The 20,613-nt window shown below is 46.1% G+C and overlaps 1 protein-coding gene across 3 annotated transcripts in view; it reads left to right on the top strand.

Annotated features, from left to right (window-relative positions):
- Ano6 (anoctamin 6) overlaps positions 1 to 20,613 on the top strand; it is a 170,254-nt gene that overhangs the window by 123,202 nt on the left and 26,439 nt on the right. For 2 of the 3 annotated variants that reach the window (XM_050128706.1, XM_050128721.1), the window contains 3 exons: positions 6,818 to 6,923; positions 10,404 to 10,464; positions 18,664 to 18,806. In XM_050128706.1, coding sequence (XP_049984663.1) covers positions 6,818 to 6,923; positions 10,404 to 10,464; positions 18,664 to 18,806 — 310 coding nt within the window. The remainder of the gene's footprint in view (positions 1 to 6,817; positions 6,924 to 10,403; positions 10,465 to 18,663; positions 18,807 to 20,613) is intronic. The other variant, XM_050128712.1, reaches the window with a different exon arrangement.

The raw sequence follows: 20,613 nt of genomic DNA, 5'->3' as shown, positions 1-20,613 counted from the left end.
TGGCTCAGTCCTGGTGGAACAAGCAGCTTGTGGTTTCTGGGCTTCAGTGCTGAGGTGGTAAATTCTTTCAAGCCCTGAGCGTGTCATCTTGGCTCTGAGGTGGGGTGTTTGCTTGTCACCCTGATGGATTAGCCTGATGGGCTGCAGGGCCTGTGTGTCCGGGATGTCTGTTTGAAGTCCTCTCTCTCTCTCTCTCTCTCCCTCCCTCCCTCCCTCTCTCTCTTTCTCTCTTCATGAGAAGGAATTTGTAGCCAAGGATTGAATGTTGGTGTCTTCTCCCTGTTTGCCTTTGTCTTCTTGTCTAGGCAATTATTATTCCACTCCTGCATGGCATCTCAGAATAGAACTTTCGACTGAGCGGGTTTCCCTTTTGCAAGGTCCATTTGAGAGTGTGTGTGTGTGTGTGTGTGTGTGTGTGTGTGGTGGGTGGTGGTGGTGTGTGTGTGTCAGATGGTGGTAGTGTGTGTGTGTGTGTTGTGTGTGTGTTGGATGGTGTGTGTATTGAATGTTGGCTGTGGTCCAGGCCCAGGAGTGCGTGAGCACATAGAAGCCAGAACAGAACTTGCACTTGCTCTCCTTGCAGACAGTCTCATCACCTGAGGCAGCATCTCTCCCTGAGGCAGAGCTCACTTTTCCTCCTAGGTTGGCTCACCATTGAGCTCCTGGGATCGTGCTGTCTCTACTCCCCAGTGCAGGTGTGTGCAGCCCTGTGTGGATTATTACATGGTTGCTGGTGATGAGATGCCCACAGGGCAAGCGCTGTTACCCATGAGGCCATCACCCCTGTCTCGGGTCCTTATAAACCTTTTGTGAAGTAACCTTGATAGTCACATACTACCTGTCACTTCACACAGATTGTGGGAAATAAAAAAGGGAGTCTTAGAGACATACTGCCTGTACCCAAAACTACATGACTTTACTTCAATTAAATGCTGTCAGCAGAGCCTAAAGGGCCATACTAGTAGGACCCTGGAAGACTATACTGCTGAGATGAGTGTGGACTTGGAGGCCCAGCTTTAGAGGCTTCAGAGGGGAACGATATTAGTCATGGGGCTAGACACCATTCCTGTGATGTTTTGGCAAAGAATCTTGCTTCTTTCTGCCCATTAATTAAAAATTAATGGAGTAATTTGGGGTGGGGGCAGAGGCAATAAGGTATCCTGATATGGAATCTGCCCCATGGTTGTTATTAGTGACTCATACATATTTATTATGAAAAAGAACACATGAGGCAGAAATACCAAACGTAGTTTTGAAAGAAAAGGAACCCTAGGAAGTCTAATGTTATCGCCAAAGAATGTGCTAGAAGAGAGGCTATAGTTGTAAGGGAGATTAGCTGCATTAAGGAGAGGTCTGCTCTGCACTAGAAAAAGGAAAGGGTTCACCCAGAGCAAGGCCCTTCCACCTGAACTTCCAGTTTGCCTGTGTGTGGGGGGGGGGGGACAAAGCCTAAGGTGTTCTCTGCCCCCAGAGATCAGCTGTAAACATAAGCTGCTACTGAATACTGCTCCATGGTCCATCCCCCACTAGTGGCCAGAGTTGGCAGTGTTGATCAAAAGGTGCTGACCTTAGAGGCTAAAAGGTAAAAGGGAGATGGGGTTTGGATTCTTCCACCACTATTTTTGAAAGCCACTGAGGCACAACCAAAGTGTGGCAGAGGAGTCCTTGCATGAAGGCCCTAAGAGACCATTTTGTGAAACTTGGAAAGTGAGGTCTGGGTTACAGTGGAGACCCCAAGATATTGACTATGCCCGAACCAAGAGATATTTGCCAAGAAGAGCTACATACAGGGAATGGAACCAGTCCAAGAGGGTTGTCTCTTGCAGTCAGCAAAGTTGAATAAGCAGAGCTGTCTAAGCCCTTTGAAACTAAAGTCCCAGACACTAGATTTGGAGCGATGGGATTTGCTGTTTGCTCTGCTGGGTTTTGGTCTTATTTTGGTCCAGTATTTCCTCACTATGCCCTCCTATTCCTCTCTCTCTCAAATAGTGATGCATAATCTGAACCATTATATGCTAGAAGTGTGTAATTTGCATTTTGATTCTATGGGGGACAGATGGAATTAAGAGTCTTAATTGAGTCTTAAAAGAGACTTTGGATTTGACTTTTAAGCAGTCTTTAAAACACTTTTTACAGACTACAGGGCCTTTAGAAGTTAGACTAAATGCATCTTTAAGCCTGTGGAGGCCGGGGAGTGAATGCGCGAGTCTGAGTGAGAACTGTTCCCCGTTGGCTGAGGCATCTTAACACTTGGTCTCTAATAGGTAGCACTGTTGGGAGATGTTTAAAAAGTGTGACCATGCTGGAGGAATTTCATCACCGGGAAAGGGCTTTGAGAGTTAGGCACCCTTTAGGAAGATTTTCCTGTCCTACCTGCCAGCTCCCAAATAACCACATGGAGACTTCTTATTAATTACAAAAGCTCAGCCGATAGCTTAGGCTTGTTACCAACTAGTTCTTACTTAAATTAACCCATTTTTATCAATCTATGTGCTACCCCGAGGCTGGTTTACCTCATATACAAACTGCCCATCCTGTCTGCTCTGTGTCTCATGCATGGCATCTCCCTTTCTTCTTCCCAGCATTCTCTCTTCCTTGAAAATCCTGTCTAGCAATTGGCCGTTTAGGTTTTTATTAAACCAATCTGAGTGACGCTCCTGCACAGCGTACAAACATATCATTCCACAACATCACCCCACTTCCAGTTTGCTCTCTCTACTCCATGCCTGTGGTTGAGATGTGCTCTTGGCCTCTGACCCCTGCCACCATTCCCGCCACTTGCAGGCTTGCTTCTCTGCCATGATAGACACTTATCTCTCTGGAATTTAATTGAAGCCAAATTTAATTCTTTTATAGGCTTGGTCATAGCATTTATCACAGCAACTGAAAAATAACCGGCAACCCAGAAGAAACCAGTGTCCCCCCCTATTAGCAGTGATCCCCTAGCTTCCCGTTTCCTTACCCTCTAGAAACCACTAGTCTACTGTTGTGTCTATAGCTCTGTCTGTTGTATAATTTGTTGTTCTTTTTGTGCTCAACATAGAAGTCCCTTATCAGTCCTTTTTCTGTTTTATATAACAAATATAACAGATGGGCTAGTCTTTGACTGACATGGCTTATTTCTCACCATACTAGACGTTAGAAGTTCAAGATCTGGATGGCAATTTGGTGTCTTGTGAGGGTTGGGCAGACTCTGGAAGGAACAAATGCTGTTTGTTTTTCTTGACTTACATTAATTCTTCCTTCATTCTTGATGACTAGTTTTTCTGGTGTAGAATCTGGGTACACAGCTTGCTTTGGTCACTTAGCAAACATTATCCCACTGCCTCCAGACTCGAGGTTTCTAATAGGGAGTCAGCTTTTTTCTCTGAGGAGCGTTGTATGTGACCAGTTATGAGTCTCTCTCTGCTGTTGGGATTCTTCCCTTGGGCTCTGTCTTAGCCTCTGAGTATGGTCTTTGAGTGTATCCTTCTTAGAGCCTGCTGAGTTTCTCAGATGTAAAGCTTTCACGAAAATTTGGGAGGTTTTGGCCATCCTTCAATTATTTCTTTTATCGTTTTTCCCCCTTTTGCAGCTTGCAGGATGCATGTGCTGGTATGTTTGATGGGGTCCCACTGGTATCTGAAGCTGGATTCATGGGTGTTTCCTTTCCATTTCTCAGACTGTATAATCTTAACAGACACATTAACTGTCTTATCTGCAGAGGAGCGCCTTTCGTGAAGTTTTTCATTGATGCTATTGTGCTTTCCTTAAGAGTCTAGTTAGTGCCCTTTAGCTTACTGCTTTCCCATTTGGTGAGACACGCTTACATTGTTTCTTCAACTCCTTACGGGTGATTTCCTTGAGTTCTCCATGCATACTTTCTTATCTAAAGACTTTAATAAATACAATATGCCGGCATCCCGGGTTGGCCCTTGCTCTGTTACTTCTGAACTTCTGAAGTACTTCTCTGAACTTCTGAGGTTTCTGATGTGCCTGCGACTTGCAATGTTGAGAATTTGACATTTTAAATACTTCACCTTAAGAACGCTGGGAATCAGATTTCCCCTCAGGGTTTGTTGCTGCTTCTGCTGGTTCCACTGCCTCTGCTGCTCTTGCTCCTTTTCCTGGACTGAGCCCAGGGTCTGTATTACCTGCCTTAAATGGGCACTAAAGTCTGTGTTCAGGAGATCTTTAGGCAGCAGTTGGATTGCAGTGATTTCCTTGGTGCTGGGCTCTGCCCTTTTCCCGTGTTCCAGTGGACAGTATCCAGCTCTCTTGAGGCTTCCTTCCAGGTTATGCAGAACCCCCAGGGTTAGCCTTCAGGTTCTCAGATCTTTTCTGCCTTGTGTACTGTAGCCCACATGCATGCGGCCCTTCTACATCTCATGGATATGTTGAAGGTTTGGTGTCTGTGGATAGAGCATGCCTAGTTCTTCCTTTAAAGTTTTTGAGTTTACATCTGCGGTTACAACCGACACAAGCAGGTGCTATGTTAAAAGTAATTCGTGGAGATTCTTAAAGCACACATGGGGAATTGGGCTTTCTCCCAGTCTGGGCTCTGGGTATGAGGTGAAAAAATGACAAAGCTCACCATGAAGCTGTTCCGGGGAGATGCTGGGCAGGTCAAACACTGACACGCCTGGGGAGGGGTCCCTGGAGCAGCTACAGACGCTGTTTGCCCCACTCGGCTGCTGGGAGGCTGCTCTCGTTCATAGTGGATGGACGGCTGCTGGGTTTTAAAGGCTCCCACGAACCTGGGGAGACAAGCATGGCAACCAGCCTAGTGAACATGCTACAAAGCTGTGATCTTCACGCATTGACCAGCCCCTTCTCACACAACACACACACACACACACACACACACACAAGCTGGGAGGGTCATTAGGTGATTGTAAGCATTCAGTTAGCTTTCAGAGTTCAAGAAAGGGTGAGACTGAACATTCTTGTCATTGTTCTCATTGACTCTGTGAATGAGTAGGTTTGTTGAGCGCTTACTCAGCTCTCTCAGACTTGCTTCCTAAACCCCCTCATTTCTCTGGGTTGTTTGCATGGTCACCTGACCAACGATAATGCTGGCCTCATTCTGTATAAAATGGCACCACCAGGAGGAGCAATCTACAACCTCTTGCGTCTTCTCATTAAGTCTTAAATGTATTAGTAACTTCCTTTGTGTCTTTTTCCATGTTGACAGCATTTCTCCTTAACCTAAGATTGTTTAAATATTCTTTTATTGTTATTTTCTCCTTTAAAAAGATATCTCTCATTTTCAGTTCTGTGTGTGCCTATGTGTGTGTGCATGCACACACGAGTGCACAGGTGCCCCCAGAGGCCAGAGAGGGCATCAGGTCCCCCAGAACTAGAGTTACGGGCAGTTGTGAGCCACCCTGTGTAGGTGCTGGGGACCCAGTTCAGGTCCTCTACAACAGGAGAACATACTCCTTCACCGTGGAGCCCACCTCCAGCCCCATCTTTCTCTTTTTCCAATTCTGTAGTTGTCATTCTCATTTCTTAAGTGGAATTTATTTTGGTGATACGATTGCGGTTTACTTAAGTTCTTGTTTTTTGTAATGTCACAAATTGAACTGTCCATTCTGGTCTCCCTAATTTTGGGACCAGATCTTTGGATATAGGTAGAAATCTCTGCGTGTTTCCTTTTGTGCTGGTAGTTGATTGTTTTAGCTTGTGCCAGCAGGTACCCAATTAGTAACTCATCTATTCTGAACTTTGGGTCTTCTGTGAGATGAGCAGATTAAATGGAAGCTATCTAACACAAATTCTGATCTCTATAAGCAATTTGAAAAATTATAGTGCAGGTCTTTGCTATATTTGACAAAATTTTTGTTTTTTTTTTCCCTATAAATCTTAATACCTCTTTGATTAGATTCATTCTTAGAAACTATACTTTTTAAGCTACTGGAAAACAGGTTTTAAAAATTATTTCCCAATTGTTACAGGTAGATAAGGAGAAAATCTCTTTTGTTTCCCTGTGTATACTTTATATATTGATTTTGTATCCACAAACTTTACTAAATATGCTCTTGTTATCTCTGGATTCAAGGCCACACATAATGCTTTGACAAATACTAGGATCTGTGGGGAGCAGGGGAAGGAGTTAAGATGCTTCTGTCTGAGGCTCACGAAAGGAGAAGTAGAAGTGTAATTTCTATATCAAATAAAGCCAGCTCCTGGAGGGGTTTGTGGAGAATGGCAGGTTCCTGGGTGGATGTGGGGACAGTAGGTTTCCCTCCTCCCTGTACTCACAGCCTGGCTTCGCTGGCTCTCTGTGACCTCCAACCAAAGCAGCTATAGAGGAGGACCCTTTGTATACCTCTAAGTTAAGGGTAGATTTAGGCATTGTATGATATTCTCAAAAGATTAATTAAAATATTAGGAGCTGGAGAGATGCCTAAGTGGTTAAGAACACTGACTGCTCTTCCAGAGGACCTGGGTTTAATTCCCAGCACCCACTTGCTGCTTCACAACCATCTGTAACTCCAGTCCCAGAGAATCCAATGTCCACTTTGGCTTCTGTGCACATGGTGCATAGACATACATGCTGGCAAAACACCCACCCAGATAAATAAAAATAAAGTTTAAAAATTTTTTAAATATGTAAAAAAATTTTTTTAAATAAGTAGACCATTTACTATCCCATATGCTTTTTATAGCTTCTACATGACAAGCCTTCATCAGAGTTATGACTGTCACCTGTGACCCTGTTTCGTAGGCTTCAATTTGTTGCTTGTCGTGGGTAGACTTGGATTTTCTTATGTGTCTAGAAAAACGAAAGCCTTCTGCTAAGGATTCTGAGTTGCTTTATTTTCTCTTTTGTTAGCAAAGAGGTCTGTGATCCTGATATCGGTGGCCAGATCCTGATGTGTCCCCAGTGCGACAAGCTGTGTCCGTTCTGGAGGCTGAATGTCACCTGTGAGTCTTCCAAGGTAATGTTTGCTCTTCCAGATGTTTACACAGAATAATCACTTAATCATAACATATAAATTATCCCCCTTCCGAGGAAATAGAAACGAGTCCCCCCCTGCCCTGGAAGGGAGTGTACAGTGTACTTGTTTATGCTACACTTCCTGGTCAGAAACTGAGTGGCAGCTTCGTCCCAGGAAAGGAAGGACGTGCCGGGTTTGACCCTACTGAAGAATCTCAGTTACTCATCTAACAAATATCTCAAGCTCAGCTTATTTTGAGTAGTAGAGTTTTCTTTTTCTCAGGGTTGGGGGCTGCCCTACCTCTTGCTGTAGCCTCAGCCATGGGTTTACTGTTGCGAGTGAGCGGAAACCTAAAATGTGTGCTTATGATTGTGTGCTTCTGAAGCCTGACGTTTGTTATCACATAGTTTGTGTTTCTTCCCCTTTCAAAGCATGGGTTTTTAAAGGCCCTGCTGGTCAGTTAAGACTATTGCTGTTCGTGCAGAAGGAAGGGTTTGTAACTCGGTGATTGGTAAGATACTTGCCAGACACATGATGCCCCGAATACTAGCAAGTAGGGGCAGGCTGCCTGGGTCTTAAGAGCACTGAGATAGAAGGGGTGTGCTGAGCAGCAGTGGGCTTAACAGACAGCTTGATCGCTTAGGTCCTCAGCTTCCAGCCTGGAAAATGAGAGACTGATTCTGCCTACATCACAGGAGCTTTCCTCTGCAAGGAGGAAACCAGCCTGGCCTCTTGTGACTGTAATGGTCTCTGATGGGACTCTTCTCTGTCCTCTTGGCCTGCCACAGGAGGCTTGGGATCATCCCATGGGCCTGGGACATTCTGTCCTAGTCCATGGAAGCCTACCTTTTAGGAGTAGTGCTAGAGTGCTGACTTTTATACTCTAATATTGTTACCGATTGTGTGTGCGCACACACACGTGTGTTTGTGAGTGCATGAATACACACACAAGCAGGCGTTCAAGTGAGAGGACAATTTGTGGAACTGGTTTTCCCTTTCCGTTTTGGGGGTTCCAAGTTACCAGTTTTGTGCAGCAAACCGGCTGAACCATCTTTCTAGACCTGATTTATGCGGTGCTGATAACATTGGCACCCAGCACCTGTGATGCTGGGAGAGTCGTTGTCTCATCTTACAAGCTGAAACACTGAGGCCCTGAGAGACGAGGCGGTGCGATCCGCTCACACACCTGGAGACTGGCAGGGACAGGGGCTGCAGCAGGTCAGTGCTGCTCACATGGCCATGCCACAGTCCTCACTGGCTGGTGGCACCAGGCACACAGCCCTGAAGTCCAGATTTGTGTCTGAAAAACATGTCCTGCTACTAGTTATGATTCTTGTGGTACACTGTCAGCCTTATCGATTTCTACACTTAATTTAACTGCCTGTCCCTTGAACCAAGACAATGCCTAGACTATGAACTAGTAGCCTGTGTGTTGTGGCTTACACAAAGACTCAGATGGTGGTTTGGGGCTGATATATTAAGACACTTGTTAGTGCATTCCCAGAGGCTCTGGCCCTGAGGCAGGTGCAGTGGTGATACACCCAGGAAGCCACAGTGGAAGGTCTCTTCTTAAGATGCCCGTCCCTCCTCCCTCTCCTCACTCATGCTCTCTTCCTTAGACTCCATCTACCCCACCTTAGCTTAGAACTCTGAAGTGTCTTTCATTGTTCGGGGTACCGGGGGATCTTCAGTTCTCTTGTTTTTCCTAGAAGACTTCTTGAATCTTGTGGGACTCATGGGCAAAGAGAAGAAGACAAAGACCAGCTTCTGAGGGAAAAGGTGGGAGGGGTAGGGCAGAGGGGAGGAGTTAGTAATTTCTACCTCTCTTCTGAGGAGATGTTCACTAACCAACAGCTGACATGGGGCTGCTCTTAATTCGACATCTGGTCCCTGTGCCAGCTGCCAGTTGAGCTAAGTCAGGTTGCTATGCATGTCCCTTACTGTCCCCCTAGTCCTACTCCCATAGCTCTTGTGGGACAAAGCAGAAAGGTCAAATGTCTACTTCCTGACCTATGCCCATGGTTCTCACCATGTGTATGTGACTAGCATGGCATCTTCATCTATGCTACCCCTGTGCTGAGATACCAGGCATATCCCTCCTTGGGCGCTAGGCAGTTGGCATGGCGTGTACCAATTTCAAACTTGGAGTGTCACTGGATGGGATCTTAAGAAGGAGATTCCATATTTGGAATCTTTTGGGGTCTGCTCTTTGTGTGCAGGTATTTGTGATAAGGGGTAGAACATCATGTTGAAAGACATCTCAGAGCAGGTGGGGTTTCCAATAGCAAAGACTAAAGACACGGAAAGCATCGTTTGTGGGACCCCAGCCTCAGCTCTAGGCTTCGGGACATCTGGCTGTGACAAAGTCCATCTTCCTTGAGCTGAGGGTTTTTTTTTTTTTTTAAAGAGGAATTGTTCCAGGAGGTCATTTAGAGTCATGCTGTTTGATCAAAGTCGACTTGGATGGTTGAGGGAACTTATGTCTGCTTCGGAAACCAGGTGAATGAGAACGTAGCTAACTACATAATATGTCTTATGAAAATAACCAATGGTTTTTGCATACATGAAAATTATATCACTTTGAGTATAAAAAGCACCCTGCCCCCCCAAAAAAAACTATCCAAAGCAAAGTACACTTCCTACTCAGAAACAACTTTGAATATGCTGTCACTGAATATATGTGAAGTTAGTTTCCTTGTTCCCTCAGAGCCTTTGTCCACCCCTCACCCCCTTTACTCTTCACGTTTCCCACTTTTCTGTTAGCTTCGTGGGGGTCTATCTTTAGGACATTTTAGATGTTCACTAATAAAAGTTAGTACCCAGTGAAAGTTTCCAGGAAGGCATAAAGGCTGTGTATCTATCAGCAAAGAGATCAAGTTTGGCAGCAGAGAGAGAGTAATCCTCTATGATAACTGCACAGGTGACCTGATGGAGGCACCTGTCCAGCCCTTGTCCCGCTGTTCCAGAGCAGAGCCGTCCTTGGGCTGAGGAGGCAGAGTGCGCCTGAAGAAAAGCCATTACCACATAAACAGCTTTGTGTGTGTGTGTGTGTTTTAAATAAGCAAAGAAGTATTTCTAGAACTTATCCTCTGAGGGGAATGAGGCAACGATAAGAGCAAATCAGAAAGTTGCTTAGAGGGCACTGGATTCTTAGAGCCGCTGGCTGCGTCCTTCCTTTCTCTTGACAGCTCATAAAAGCAGCTCTAACGGCCTGCAATCTTAGCAGATATGCCTATTGCTTTATCGCAGTGTGGGGAGATTTCCCCTAGAAAATGCACTCGGGTTCAGACGGTGAAAGCTGTTTGCTTTTATAAAGTGTAAGAAATTCCATCTGTGAGTACGCCGTACGTGTAGCGATTGCTAAGCCAGCACCGGCCCTCGTGAGTGCTCAAGCTGCAGAATACACAGAGTGTTATGTATTTGCTGACTTCTGATAAGCGAACGATTCACTTATTTGCGTGTCATTGCTGTATTTTCCAGAAATTGTGCATCTTTGACAGTTTTGGAACCCTGGTCTTTGCCGTGTTTATGGGAGTGTGGGGTAAGTTACTTTTCGCTTTTCTCTCGGTTTGATGGTGTTGGTGCAATCTTGCATAAGCTCTTGAAGTCGCCCACTTTTAGGACCATGTCTTGGCTGAGGTTCATTTGTTGATGTCATTAGAGTTTGCTGTATGAAAATCTACCTCAAAGGCTGTGGCTTCCCCAACACCCCTGGTTTCTCATTTTATTATTTCTCTCAATTCCTCGAGTCACACATGGCCTGGCTTAGCTGGTCTCTGTGGTAAGCCACTGGCTCCTTTGGAAAGAGGTGATCTGACAGCAAGAAGCCTGGCTTGGTCTGAAGGGTTTCATGTGGTTTCTCACCCTCAAAATGGTCTCACCTAAAATTCTTTATGGGGCTTCAGAGCTACAAAAGGAAGAAAAGAAACACAGTGTTTCAGCAGCTTTAAAAGTTATTGATATTTATTCTTTGAGAATTTCATTCATCTATACACACTGAAATATGATCACATATACTCCCCACCTCCCTTTTCCATTTTCCCTCAGATCCTCTCTCAACTTCATGGACTCTTGCTATGTCCAGTGAGTGCTATGTGGGTGTACCACCATCCACTGGAGCAGGGATGCCTACCTCTCGCCACCCCTCCAAAGAACAAGTCTCCCTTCCCAAGCAGCGACTGAACTCCAGCAGATCCTTAGTTAGGAGTGGGATCTTGTGAGCTCACCCACAGTCTTATAATTTGGGCTGGCTTCTTTTGTGCGGGTACCCTAAAGGTAACCACAGGTGCCTGAGTTTGTGGAGTGCAGCAGATCTCCCATTTAGGGCTAAGCACACGTGGTTACTTGTTCTCATCTCTTTGACCACTTATAAGTGTTTGTTAACTGATGCCTTGCACGAGGAAAAGCTTCTCTTCTGAGGCTGAGAGCAGCTCAGATCTCTGGGTTTAAATAAAATGTCCAGGACAGCTTGACAGCATAAGCATTTAGCAAAGCGACAACAGTAGGTCCCACCCTAGGGCCTATGACCTCTTCAGCCATGGGCTTTTGGACAGGTTTGTAGTACCAGGCCTGAAATCTCTTCTGTGAGACAGACCCCAAACCCAATCAGAAAACAGTTGATTGCCCTTTAAAAGTCATGCCACTATCGCCCCCTGGGTACCAACTTGCTAGGCAAGATGTAACCGCATATGCAACAGTGGCATTGGGCCTGTTATTGCATTGTTTGCTAATGTCCCATCAGCTGCAGCAAGTCAGGCAGCCAAGCCTAAGCAATGAGGGATGAGATGAAGGAGACTACCAAGGACAAAGGGCCCGAGTCATTGGAAGCCATTACAGTTTCAGGACCCATTATCCCAAGTGCTCAGGACCAGAAGTGTTTCAGAACTCAGACTTGTTTCCTCCTCTTTTCCACTTCCTCCTCTTCCTCCTCTCCTTGATAAGACTATCATAGGAACATCCAAAAACAGAAAATACAAAATCTAAAATATTCCGAACTCACAGCATTATTGTAAGTCAGCACTCAGCAGGGTTTGTAGGTCAGGGATGCGTATCCCCATGCTACAACTCCCACAGCTGGGATCCAGCCTGGGGGTGGAGGGGGGAAGGCGCAGAGCAGCATGGGATTACCAGTTGAGCTTGCTTCGTAGAAAAGAGGCGTTCTTAACGTGTAAGTTCTGCACAGGCACTGGGGGCTCCTCATCCTTTTTAATCTGTGTAGCGTCAATAGCATAATGAGGAAGGCATTATATTAAAATGCAGACTTTTGAGTGTTTCATTAGTGTAGAGGGAAAATTCCCATTCGCAAAGGTGCATGCGTTTCATTTCCAGGTGTAGGCTGGGATCAGCAGCGTCTTGTTATAGGAAAGAGCAAGGAAGAAACTAAACCATGCCTCTCAACCTGAAAGGCGAGACATCAGTGTGGGCATGCGCGCACACACATGCGGAAGTGGGCATTGAGGATCCTTGCAGGGTGGGTGGTGGCTGTACCTGTGTAAGGCCAACAAATGGTATTTTGTACCCTTAAGAAGTACCCACAGACACTGTTAGGGGACAGTGAAATCTGAGGTAGCCTCACTTACCCAATAAGAGGCTCTGTCATTGAGACACCTGGATGTTTTACTGGAAACCTCACTGTGGGAAATACTTGACACAGGAGTGGAGGAAGAGCCAGTCTCTGGCACGAGTGAGACTTTGGGTTGGATTCAAGTAGTAAAAGCCTCTGTGTTGTCCTCCACTCTTTCTGTTGCCTTAGCCACAGCTTCTGATCTCTACAATTCTAAACAGAAGACATTTTAAATAAGGCTATATATATATATTCCCTTCTGTGACCATTAGCTGCGCCTGGCTATGAACCTGTCATACATCAGGCTGCCGATCCATCTTGTCTGACTTCAGAATGCAGAAAATGTCTCTGCATGGCTTGTAGCATCGTATGTGCACATCTTTAAGCATACGTATTTGATGAGCCCGCTAAGTGCTTTATGCTGGTTTCCTTGTTACTTCTGCCTCATGAGGACGACCGCTGTGAACCTCATTACGGAAAGTCTGAAATGGCAGAGTCAAGGCGGTGGGGGGCTCTGAAGTCACTCCTTACCATGGCCATTCCATGAAACATCATCTCCTTTCCCACAAGGTGTCTGGCACTGCCTGTCTCTCTCTCTTCTCTAGAAATGGAAAACGTTGAGTGCAGAAAACATTCATAATGGGTATGGTACTAATCATACACTTACCTAGCAATATCCCCACTTAGGCTGCACCAGCCTGGGAGACTGTGCTGCCTTGTGGAGTCCTAAGCACAGCTGTGGTTACAGTAAAGCTCCCCATCATTCCTCCTTACCTGACTCTCTTGGCTTACACATGTGGTTAAATGATGCGATTTTTCAGTGATCACTTGTAAGGGCAAGTTTTAAACAAGGCCCAGTGATCGCTGGGAAACTGCCAGTCCCCTGGCTCCTGAAGATCTGGGGGATCAAGGAACTGGGTGCACATGGTGGTCCCAGGTGGTCCCGAGCTGTCCCTGCTGCTCCCTCTTCTGTCTCCATTTTAGTGACACACAGACATGGCTACTGAGCACTTAGAAAGTCATTTCTAGAACCCTAGCTGCAAGAGAGCCTGGGTGAGAAAGATGGGATGGGGTGAGCAAGCTAATTTACCTTATTGAATATTGTAAACAGTGACATCTGAAGAGTCAGAGGCCGATTAAGACATCTTAGATTTATACAGCATCCGAATACCTCCACCTCTCAGGGTTTATATCTTGCCCTTTTACAGACTGTAATACTGTACTGCTCTCAGCCATTTTTGTTGTTGTTGTTGCTATTGTTGTTGTTGTTTGGTTGTCTTCATCCTAATGCTGTGACCCTTTAATACAGTTCTTTGTGACTCCCAACCATAAATTTATTTTGTTGCCACTTCATAACTGTAATTTTGCTACTGTTATGAAGAGTTGTATAAATATATGATATGCAGGATATCTGATATGTGACCACTAAAAGAGGGTCGCTCAGCCCCCCTCCCTTGCAAAGGGGTCATGATATTCAGGTTGAGAACCACGGGGCTAGAGCCTCCTGGTGTGTGGTTTGCCTGGGTACTGAACTACAGGGCTAGCCAATGGAGTTCAGCTTAGTATATTACAAGGACACAGAACAGAAGATAAAGAATGGCAATTCCTCCCATTGTAGAACACACAGCTTAAGAGCCCACACTCAGAGTTCCTAGGTGTATCCTAAAACACTGGGGAATTGCGCCCCCATAGCGTTCTTGGATGTGAATAAACTGAAGAATCCTGGTCCATTCTTGCAACCCCTGGGGTTTACCTTCAAGGTAGAAAATCTGCTAGCAAGTCTGTATTTTCCACCTGGCCACTTAACTCCCTTCAAATTCAGTTGCTTCCAAGGCAGAACTGCCCAGGAAGTAAACAGCTGTCAACCCTTAAGGTTGGGAGTAATGGGAAGGGAACCGCTGGTCTCTCCTTAGGTGTCCATTAGAACGGGTCCTGTTGCTCTTTGAGAGAAAAGCTATCTTCATGAATCCGCCTCTATTGATGGAGTTGCTTCATAGATTCTGTGTCTATGTCATGGTCTTAAAAGTGGAGAAAGTCACTCTCGGGTAGATTAAGCTGCCCACGGCCTCATCACATAAGAGCTCTCCAGAGTTTTGACTTTTCTCGACCTCCAATCAGTGATACATACATTGTGAGCCAGATATGGTGACACACAACTTTAATCCCACCACATGGGAGGCAGAGGCAGGCAGATCCCTGTGGTGCCCAGACCAACCTGGTCTACATAGTGAGTTTTAGGACAGCCAGGGCCACATAGAGAGTCTCTGTCTCAAAAACAAACAAACAACAACAAATGTACATTAAATATTTTGCAACAAGATTTTTAGAAAGAGGTGGAAATGTTTGATTTTATTGATTTAATTAAATTTTAATATGCCTATGTTTTGCTTAGGGTTCAGAAAAGTAGGCTAGAAAATACCAGTTCTGCAAAGAAGTATCTGAGTTGCATGATCAAATGGACCTCAGTAGAGAGCTACATCCCAGTACCTTTTCGGCAGCTATGGTGCTTTCTCCAAAATAGATTATATGCTAGCACACAGAGCAAGGCTCTACAAACATGAGAAGACAGAAATCACTATAGACAAGCTGGGGACTGGAGAGATGGTTCAACAGATGGTGCTGCTCTTACAGAGGACCTGTAACTTCCAGTGCTGGTTTTAGGAAACTCCCACTACCTGCAGCTCCAGCTCCAGAGGATCCAATGCCTCTGGCCAGGCACCTGCAAGCACAGTTTTTAAAATAATAAAAGAAAATACATTTAAAACAGAACAGGCAAATTCTTCAAAAATCAAACAACACACAGTTGAATAATGAATGAATGGGTCATTAAAGAAATCAAGAAACAACTCAAAAAAAAGTTCTGAGATGCAAATGAAAATTAAAACACAAACCCACTGAAAATCTGGTCAGTACAATTAAAAGAGTTGTGAGGGCATTTATAATTACAAGTACTTACATTAAAATATAAGAGAGGTGGCAAGTAAGGAATTTAGGGTACCTTCAGGCCTTCGAAAAACAAGAAAAAGAAAATCCCAAAATCAGTAGGCAGAAAAAAAAAATAATTTAAACAAGGGTAGAAGCTAATGAATTGGAAAATAAGCAAACAAGACTCAGTGGAATGAAGCTTTGACCCAGGTCGACTGGCGTAGCAGAGAGTGGTGAAGTTAAAAGTCAGAGACCGAAGCCGGGCGATGGTGACGCATGCCTTTAATCCCAGCACTCGGGAGGCAGAGGCAGGCAGATCTCTGTGAGTTCGAGACCAGCCTGGTCTACAGAGCTAGTTCCAGGACAGGCTCCAAAGCCACAGAGAAACCCTGTCTCGAAAAACCAAAAAGAAAAAGAAAAAAAAAAAAAAAAGACAGAGACCGAGCAGGCGGTGATCACTGGGAACCCTAAGAATGGTTCCTTCGGCTGAGGTTGTGGGGTACTCAGTTTCTGGGACATTCCGTTTCATTTATTCTCTCAGTGCATTTGTTAAGTGCCTAGTGTATTCTAGTGCTTTATCAGCGAACAGAACATCCCTGCCTCCATGACAGTAACACTGTGGCCGTGACAGATGCTAAACCTAGAAGCCACTGCAGGTCAGGCTTGCATGCATGCTACCTGTGTTGAAGAGAAAAGGGGCTGACAGAGGAAACAGGGTGCTCTTTATGAGAGAGGCTATGCTCTACTAGAATAACCCTCTTAGTTACCAGACAGTGGAGTCAGCTTCTGGAGCGAACCATATACTTGGCTGAATTCTTGGGTAAATGAAAGCAGGCCTTCTGTTTGATAGGCTATGCGGGTATTTTCTGAGGGGCATTAGATCCATAGCCACAGGGTAGCTTCTGCTCCCCAGCATGGGTCTCAGGAAATGTCTGCCAGTTGAACCTAGCAGAGCTCCTGTGGGTGACAAGACCAGCAGTCATAGCTTGTTCCACAATACTGCCTTGTGTGCTGAAGGTGTTCATCCAGTGATGGGCAGTTACTTCGTTTCCCCTTAGGCAAGTTCAAGGACACTGAAGGCCTGGGGGCTTTTCAGTGGAACCAGCATTCTGTGCTCCATGTGCAGAACCAATTCCGCAGAACCAATTCCACCGCAGGCCACTTCTGTTCCAGCTGACCATTGGTGAAGTCGTCACACAAGCGAGGCTGGGAAGTGGGTGCTTGAGCACTTCATTGGCCTTCACCCTGGGAAGGTGTTGAGTTCAGGCTCCTTTTCCAGCAGCCCAGACTCTCCTCCTAGCTTCTGGCTTTCCACTCTGCTTTGCAGGCCCGGCTCTCAACCTTGACTGCAAGAAAAAATAGCAACAAACACTTTTGCGCAGGCAGCATTCCTCATTCCCAACCCAGTAAACCCGAATCTCGGGGCTGTTGCCTGTGCTTGGGATTTTTTTAAAGCTCCCCAGGACCTCTTATTTGCAGCTCAGTGAGACCTACCTCTGTAGACCCCTCCTTTGGTGATCTCCTCCACCCCCAGCCCTGACACTTAGACTCCTGACATGGCTGGCCCTTCCAGTCCCCTAGACTAGACACCTGCCCACAGGCACACATCATCCCTGGCTGTCCAAGTTACTGTTCTGTTGCTGTGATACAACACAGCATATGTTTAAGTGGGCTTCCTGTTTCAGAGGGTTAAGAGTCTGTCATGGCGAGGCTTAGAGATCCCCAAGTAGGAGGCTGAGAAAGAACTTACTAGGAATGGCACGCCCCGTGACACACCTTCTCTAACAAGGCCACACCTCCTAATCCTCCCCCAAACAGTTCCACCAGCTAGGGAGAAAGCCATGAGCCTGGGGGTGAGGGTCACCCCCATTCAGTGTGCCACACTGGCCCAGTATCTCCCCTCGGAGACTTGTTTCCTGCTGCACTGCTTGAACCAGACACCCGGCCTGCATTCTTGCCTTCTTCTAGCCCCTCCATTACACCTGCATCCGTTCCAGCCACATCACCATCCTTCGCACCTTCTCTGGTGTCTGCGTGTAGGTCTTTCTGCACCTGTGTTCATGCGAGACCATGCCCATGCTCCTCCCAACCTTTATTAAATGCCTATCTCCTTTCAAGGTTCGTAATATCCTTTGTAATCTGCCCTCCTGCAAGGTCTGTCAGTTGGCTGTCAGTCTTCCTCATCATGACCCTTCAGTCACAACCAGAGTGGAAAGCACCTAGTGCCCTTGGTCTCCTGGGCTCTTCATGGGCAGCTGTTCCGAGGAAGCTAAACTTGCCGCCTTCCTCCATGACCTGATCACTTCAGCCATCCCGAGATGTTGTCCCCCCTCCTCCGGAAGGTTTATTCCCTGAAAGATCTGCTGTTGTGGTCCTCAACCTTCCTGATGCTGCAGCCCCATCTTGTGACCCCCCCAGCCATAAATATATTCTCTTTGCTACTTCACAGCTGTAATTTTGCCACTGTTGTGAATCATAATGTGACTACCTGATCTGTGGGATAGCTGATATGCGGGCTGTGTGACCCTTGTGAGGGCCACGAGGCACAGGCTGAGAACCCATGGTCTGTTGACGACCCGGTTGTGTATCTAGAACAATCTATTCCTCCTCTGTCTGCTGTGCCTGTTATTCCCATGCATATAGGAGGCTTTTTTGCTTTTTCTTGTTCTCAGCATGTAGTGGACGCTTGGATAGCATTTGTGAATGGAACTGTGATCATTTTAGAGTTTTCAGAAGGGTTTGAACAGTAGGCTAACTCGGAAAGCTGGGGGAATTGACCTGGAAGCTGCATCTTCAGTTAAGACTTAACATTTGTAGCTTTTTTGAGTTACAAAATATGAAAAATAATGATGCCTATTTTTTCATATTTATACAAAATTGAGAAATAGATCAGTTTTCCATATAAAAATATTATTTTAGTTTATTTAGAGGGCACTAAAGTAAGTGTTTGTTTCTCTCCCAGTCCCAGTGGGGGGGAGGGTGAGAGGAGAATGAGGGGGTAGGGAAAGGCCGAACCATGGACTGCTCTTGAATAGTGAATTATTTGTGTGTTCCATTGGCGAAGCGTGGGTTGCGGGCTTCGTATTTGTAAATTACCAACATTTTCATTTAAATAAAAACATTTTCTGGCTTTTAAATGTTATTTAAATCTATAAATCGATTGCGCTCCTCCCAAGAGTGGAAGTGGTAATTCCCGGCGTGGCATTCCACACCTGCCTCAGTGAGCCATGCTGTCCTCTTCTCTCTTGTCAGTTACTCTGTTTTTGGAGTTTTGGAAGCGGCGCCAGGCAGAGCTGGAGTATGAGTGGGACACCGTTGAGCTCCAGCAGGAGGAACAGGCCCGACCAGAGTATGAAGCCCAGTGCAACCACGTGGTAATAAACGAGATCACTCAGGTACATGTCTGTCCTGCTTCAGTGCACGCTTCCCCGACAGTTCTCAGTAAGGTGATGCAGTGCACGCTCTCACTGTAGTTCTTAGCAGCATGATGCAGTGTATGCTCCCCCTGCAGTTCTCAGTAAGCTGATGCAGTGCATGCGCTCACTGTAGTTCTTAGCAGCATGATGCAGTGTATGCTCTCCCTGCAGTTCTCAGTAAGGTGATGCACGCTCCCCCTGCAGTTCTCAGTAAGGTGTCGCAGTGCACGCTGTCACTGTGGTTCTTAGCAGCATGATGCAGTGCACGCGCTCCCTGCAGTTCTCAGTAAGGTGATGCAGTGCATGCTCTCACTGCAGTTCTCAGCAACGTGATGCAGTGCACACTGTCACTGTAGTTCTTAGCAGCATGATACTGTGCATGCTCTCCCTGCAGTTCTCAGCAACATGATGCATGTTCTCCCTGCAGTTTTTAGCTAGGTGATGCAGTGCATGCTCTCCCTGCAGTTCTCAGCTAGGTGATGCAGTGCAGTGTTCTCCTGCAGTTCTCAGTAAGGTGACGCAGTGCAGTTCGACACAGTGCAGTGCTTTCTCGGAAATGGTTCAGCACACAATCCACCAAGTCATGGGACTGGCAGATGCCTGAGCCCGTTATGGCATCTCTGAGGTGCCTCGTATCCCAGATGTGTTCTGAGCACTGTTTAGGACAGTGTATGTGGAGACACTCTCTACAATAATGATAGAGCACATATATTTTAGAGAGAGTGAGAATGGCATGGTTGTGTAAGGAAAGAAATGTTGGCATTACAGATGTCTCAGGCATCTTCCTGGCAGTTTGCATCCAGAGCTAGCTGTCCCTCTCTGGTGCTCAGTCACTGGCCCTCCTTCTGATTGGCGTGTGCACAAAAAATACTATGGCTCTTAGTCTAAAGTCAGAAGGGGTTGAAGGAGGAGAACACAAACCGAGATTCTACTGTGGGCCAGCACTGTGTAGGGCATTTGTCACTGGGAGAGTGTATTTGCCCCAACTACTGCTGCAAAGAAAGAAGAAATAACGCTCCGTGTTTCCCTGTTCATCCCCAAGCCCCCAAGAGCTGGTTTCTGAGTCTTCCATACTTTCTGTCAACACAGGGAATTCAGAGCAGCCCTTAGTCACCAGTGTGGGAACAGACAGTTTTGAACAGGAGTAGCTCCTGTCTGAGGAATGTCCCCTATTGTGGGTTTCTAAATTAGCCCCAGATTTTCAGGATGAGGGTGCTAGAAGGCAGGGGCGGGAGGGGGACACTTGAGCATCCTCATTTTATAAATAGCATAGCAGGTGGCATTTGTCTCTTGGGATGCAGGGAACCCTCCATTCTGAATAATGACTGCCGTTTGCTGGAGAGGACAGGGCAGTGCCTGTGGTTGGATATTTCAGTATGAAAGCTGAAACTCGAACAATGACAAACCCTGCAGAGAACCAAAGCAGAGACGGTCTGGCCGTTTAAAACTGTCAACTGATGAATTAAATCGCCAGTTTGCTAAAACTTGTGAATGAAATCTCACCTTCCCTATCCCGCACGTCACCTTTGCTGCCTCGTGTGTCCTCCCTGGGTTAGAGGGGAGCTTAGGGGCTGGGGGTTTCTGGATCTGTGCCTCAGTTTCCTCATCTATAAAATGGAAGTGATAGAATGTTTCCATGTCACCATAGTGAGCATTGACGGAGTTCATGAGTAAAACTCAGGAGAGTGCCTGGCCCAGAGCGAATGCCAGCCAAGGTTTGCACCTGGTATTGCACTCTGGCTGTTCAAGGTAAAGTAGGAGGTGCCATGTGTTCTTCTCTTAGTAA

Source organism: Alexandromys fortis, unplaced genomic scaffold, assembly GCF_014885135.2.
Source record: "Alexandromys fortis isolate MF-2015 unplaced genomic scaffold, M_Fortis_MF-2015_v1.1 scaffold_28, whole genome shotgun sequence".
Taxonomy (NCBI): domain Eukaryota; kingdom Metazoa; phylum Chordata; class Mammalia; order Rodentia; family Cricetidae; genus Alexandromys; species Alexandromys fortis.
This window is presented reverse-complemented; position numbering and strand designations above follow the sequence as displayed.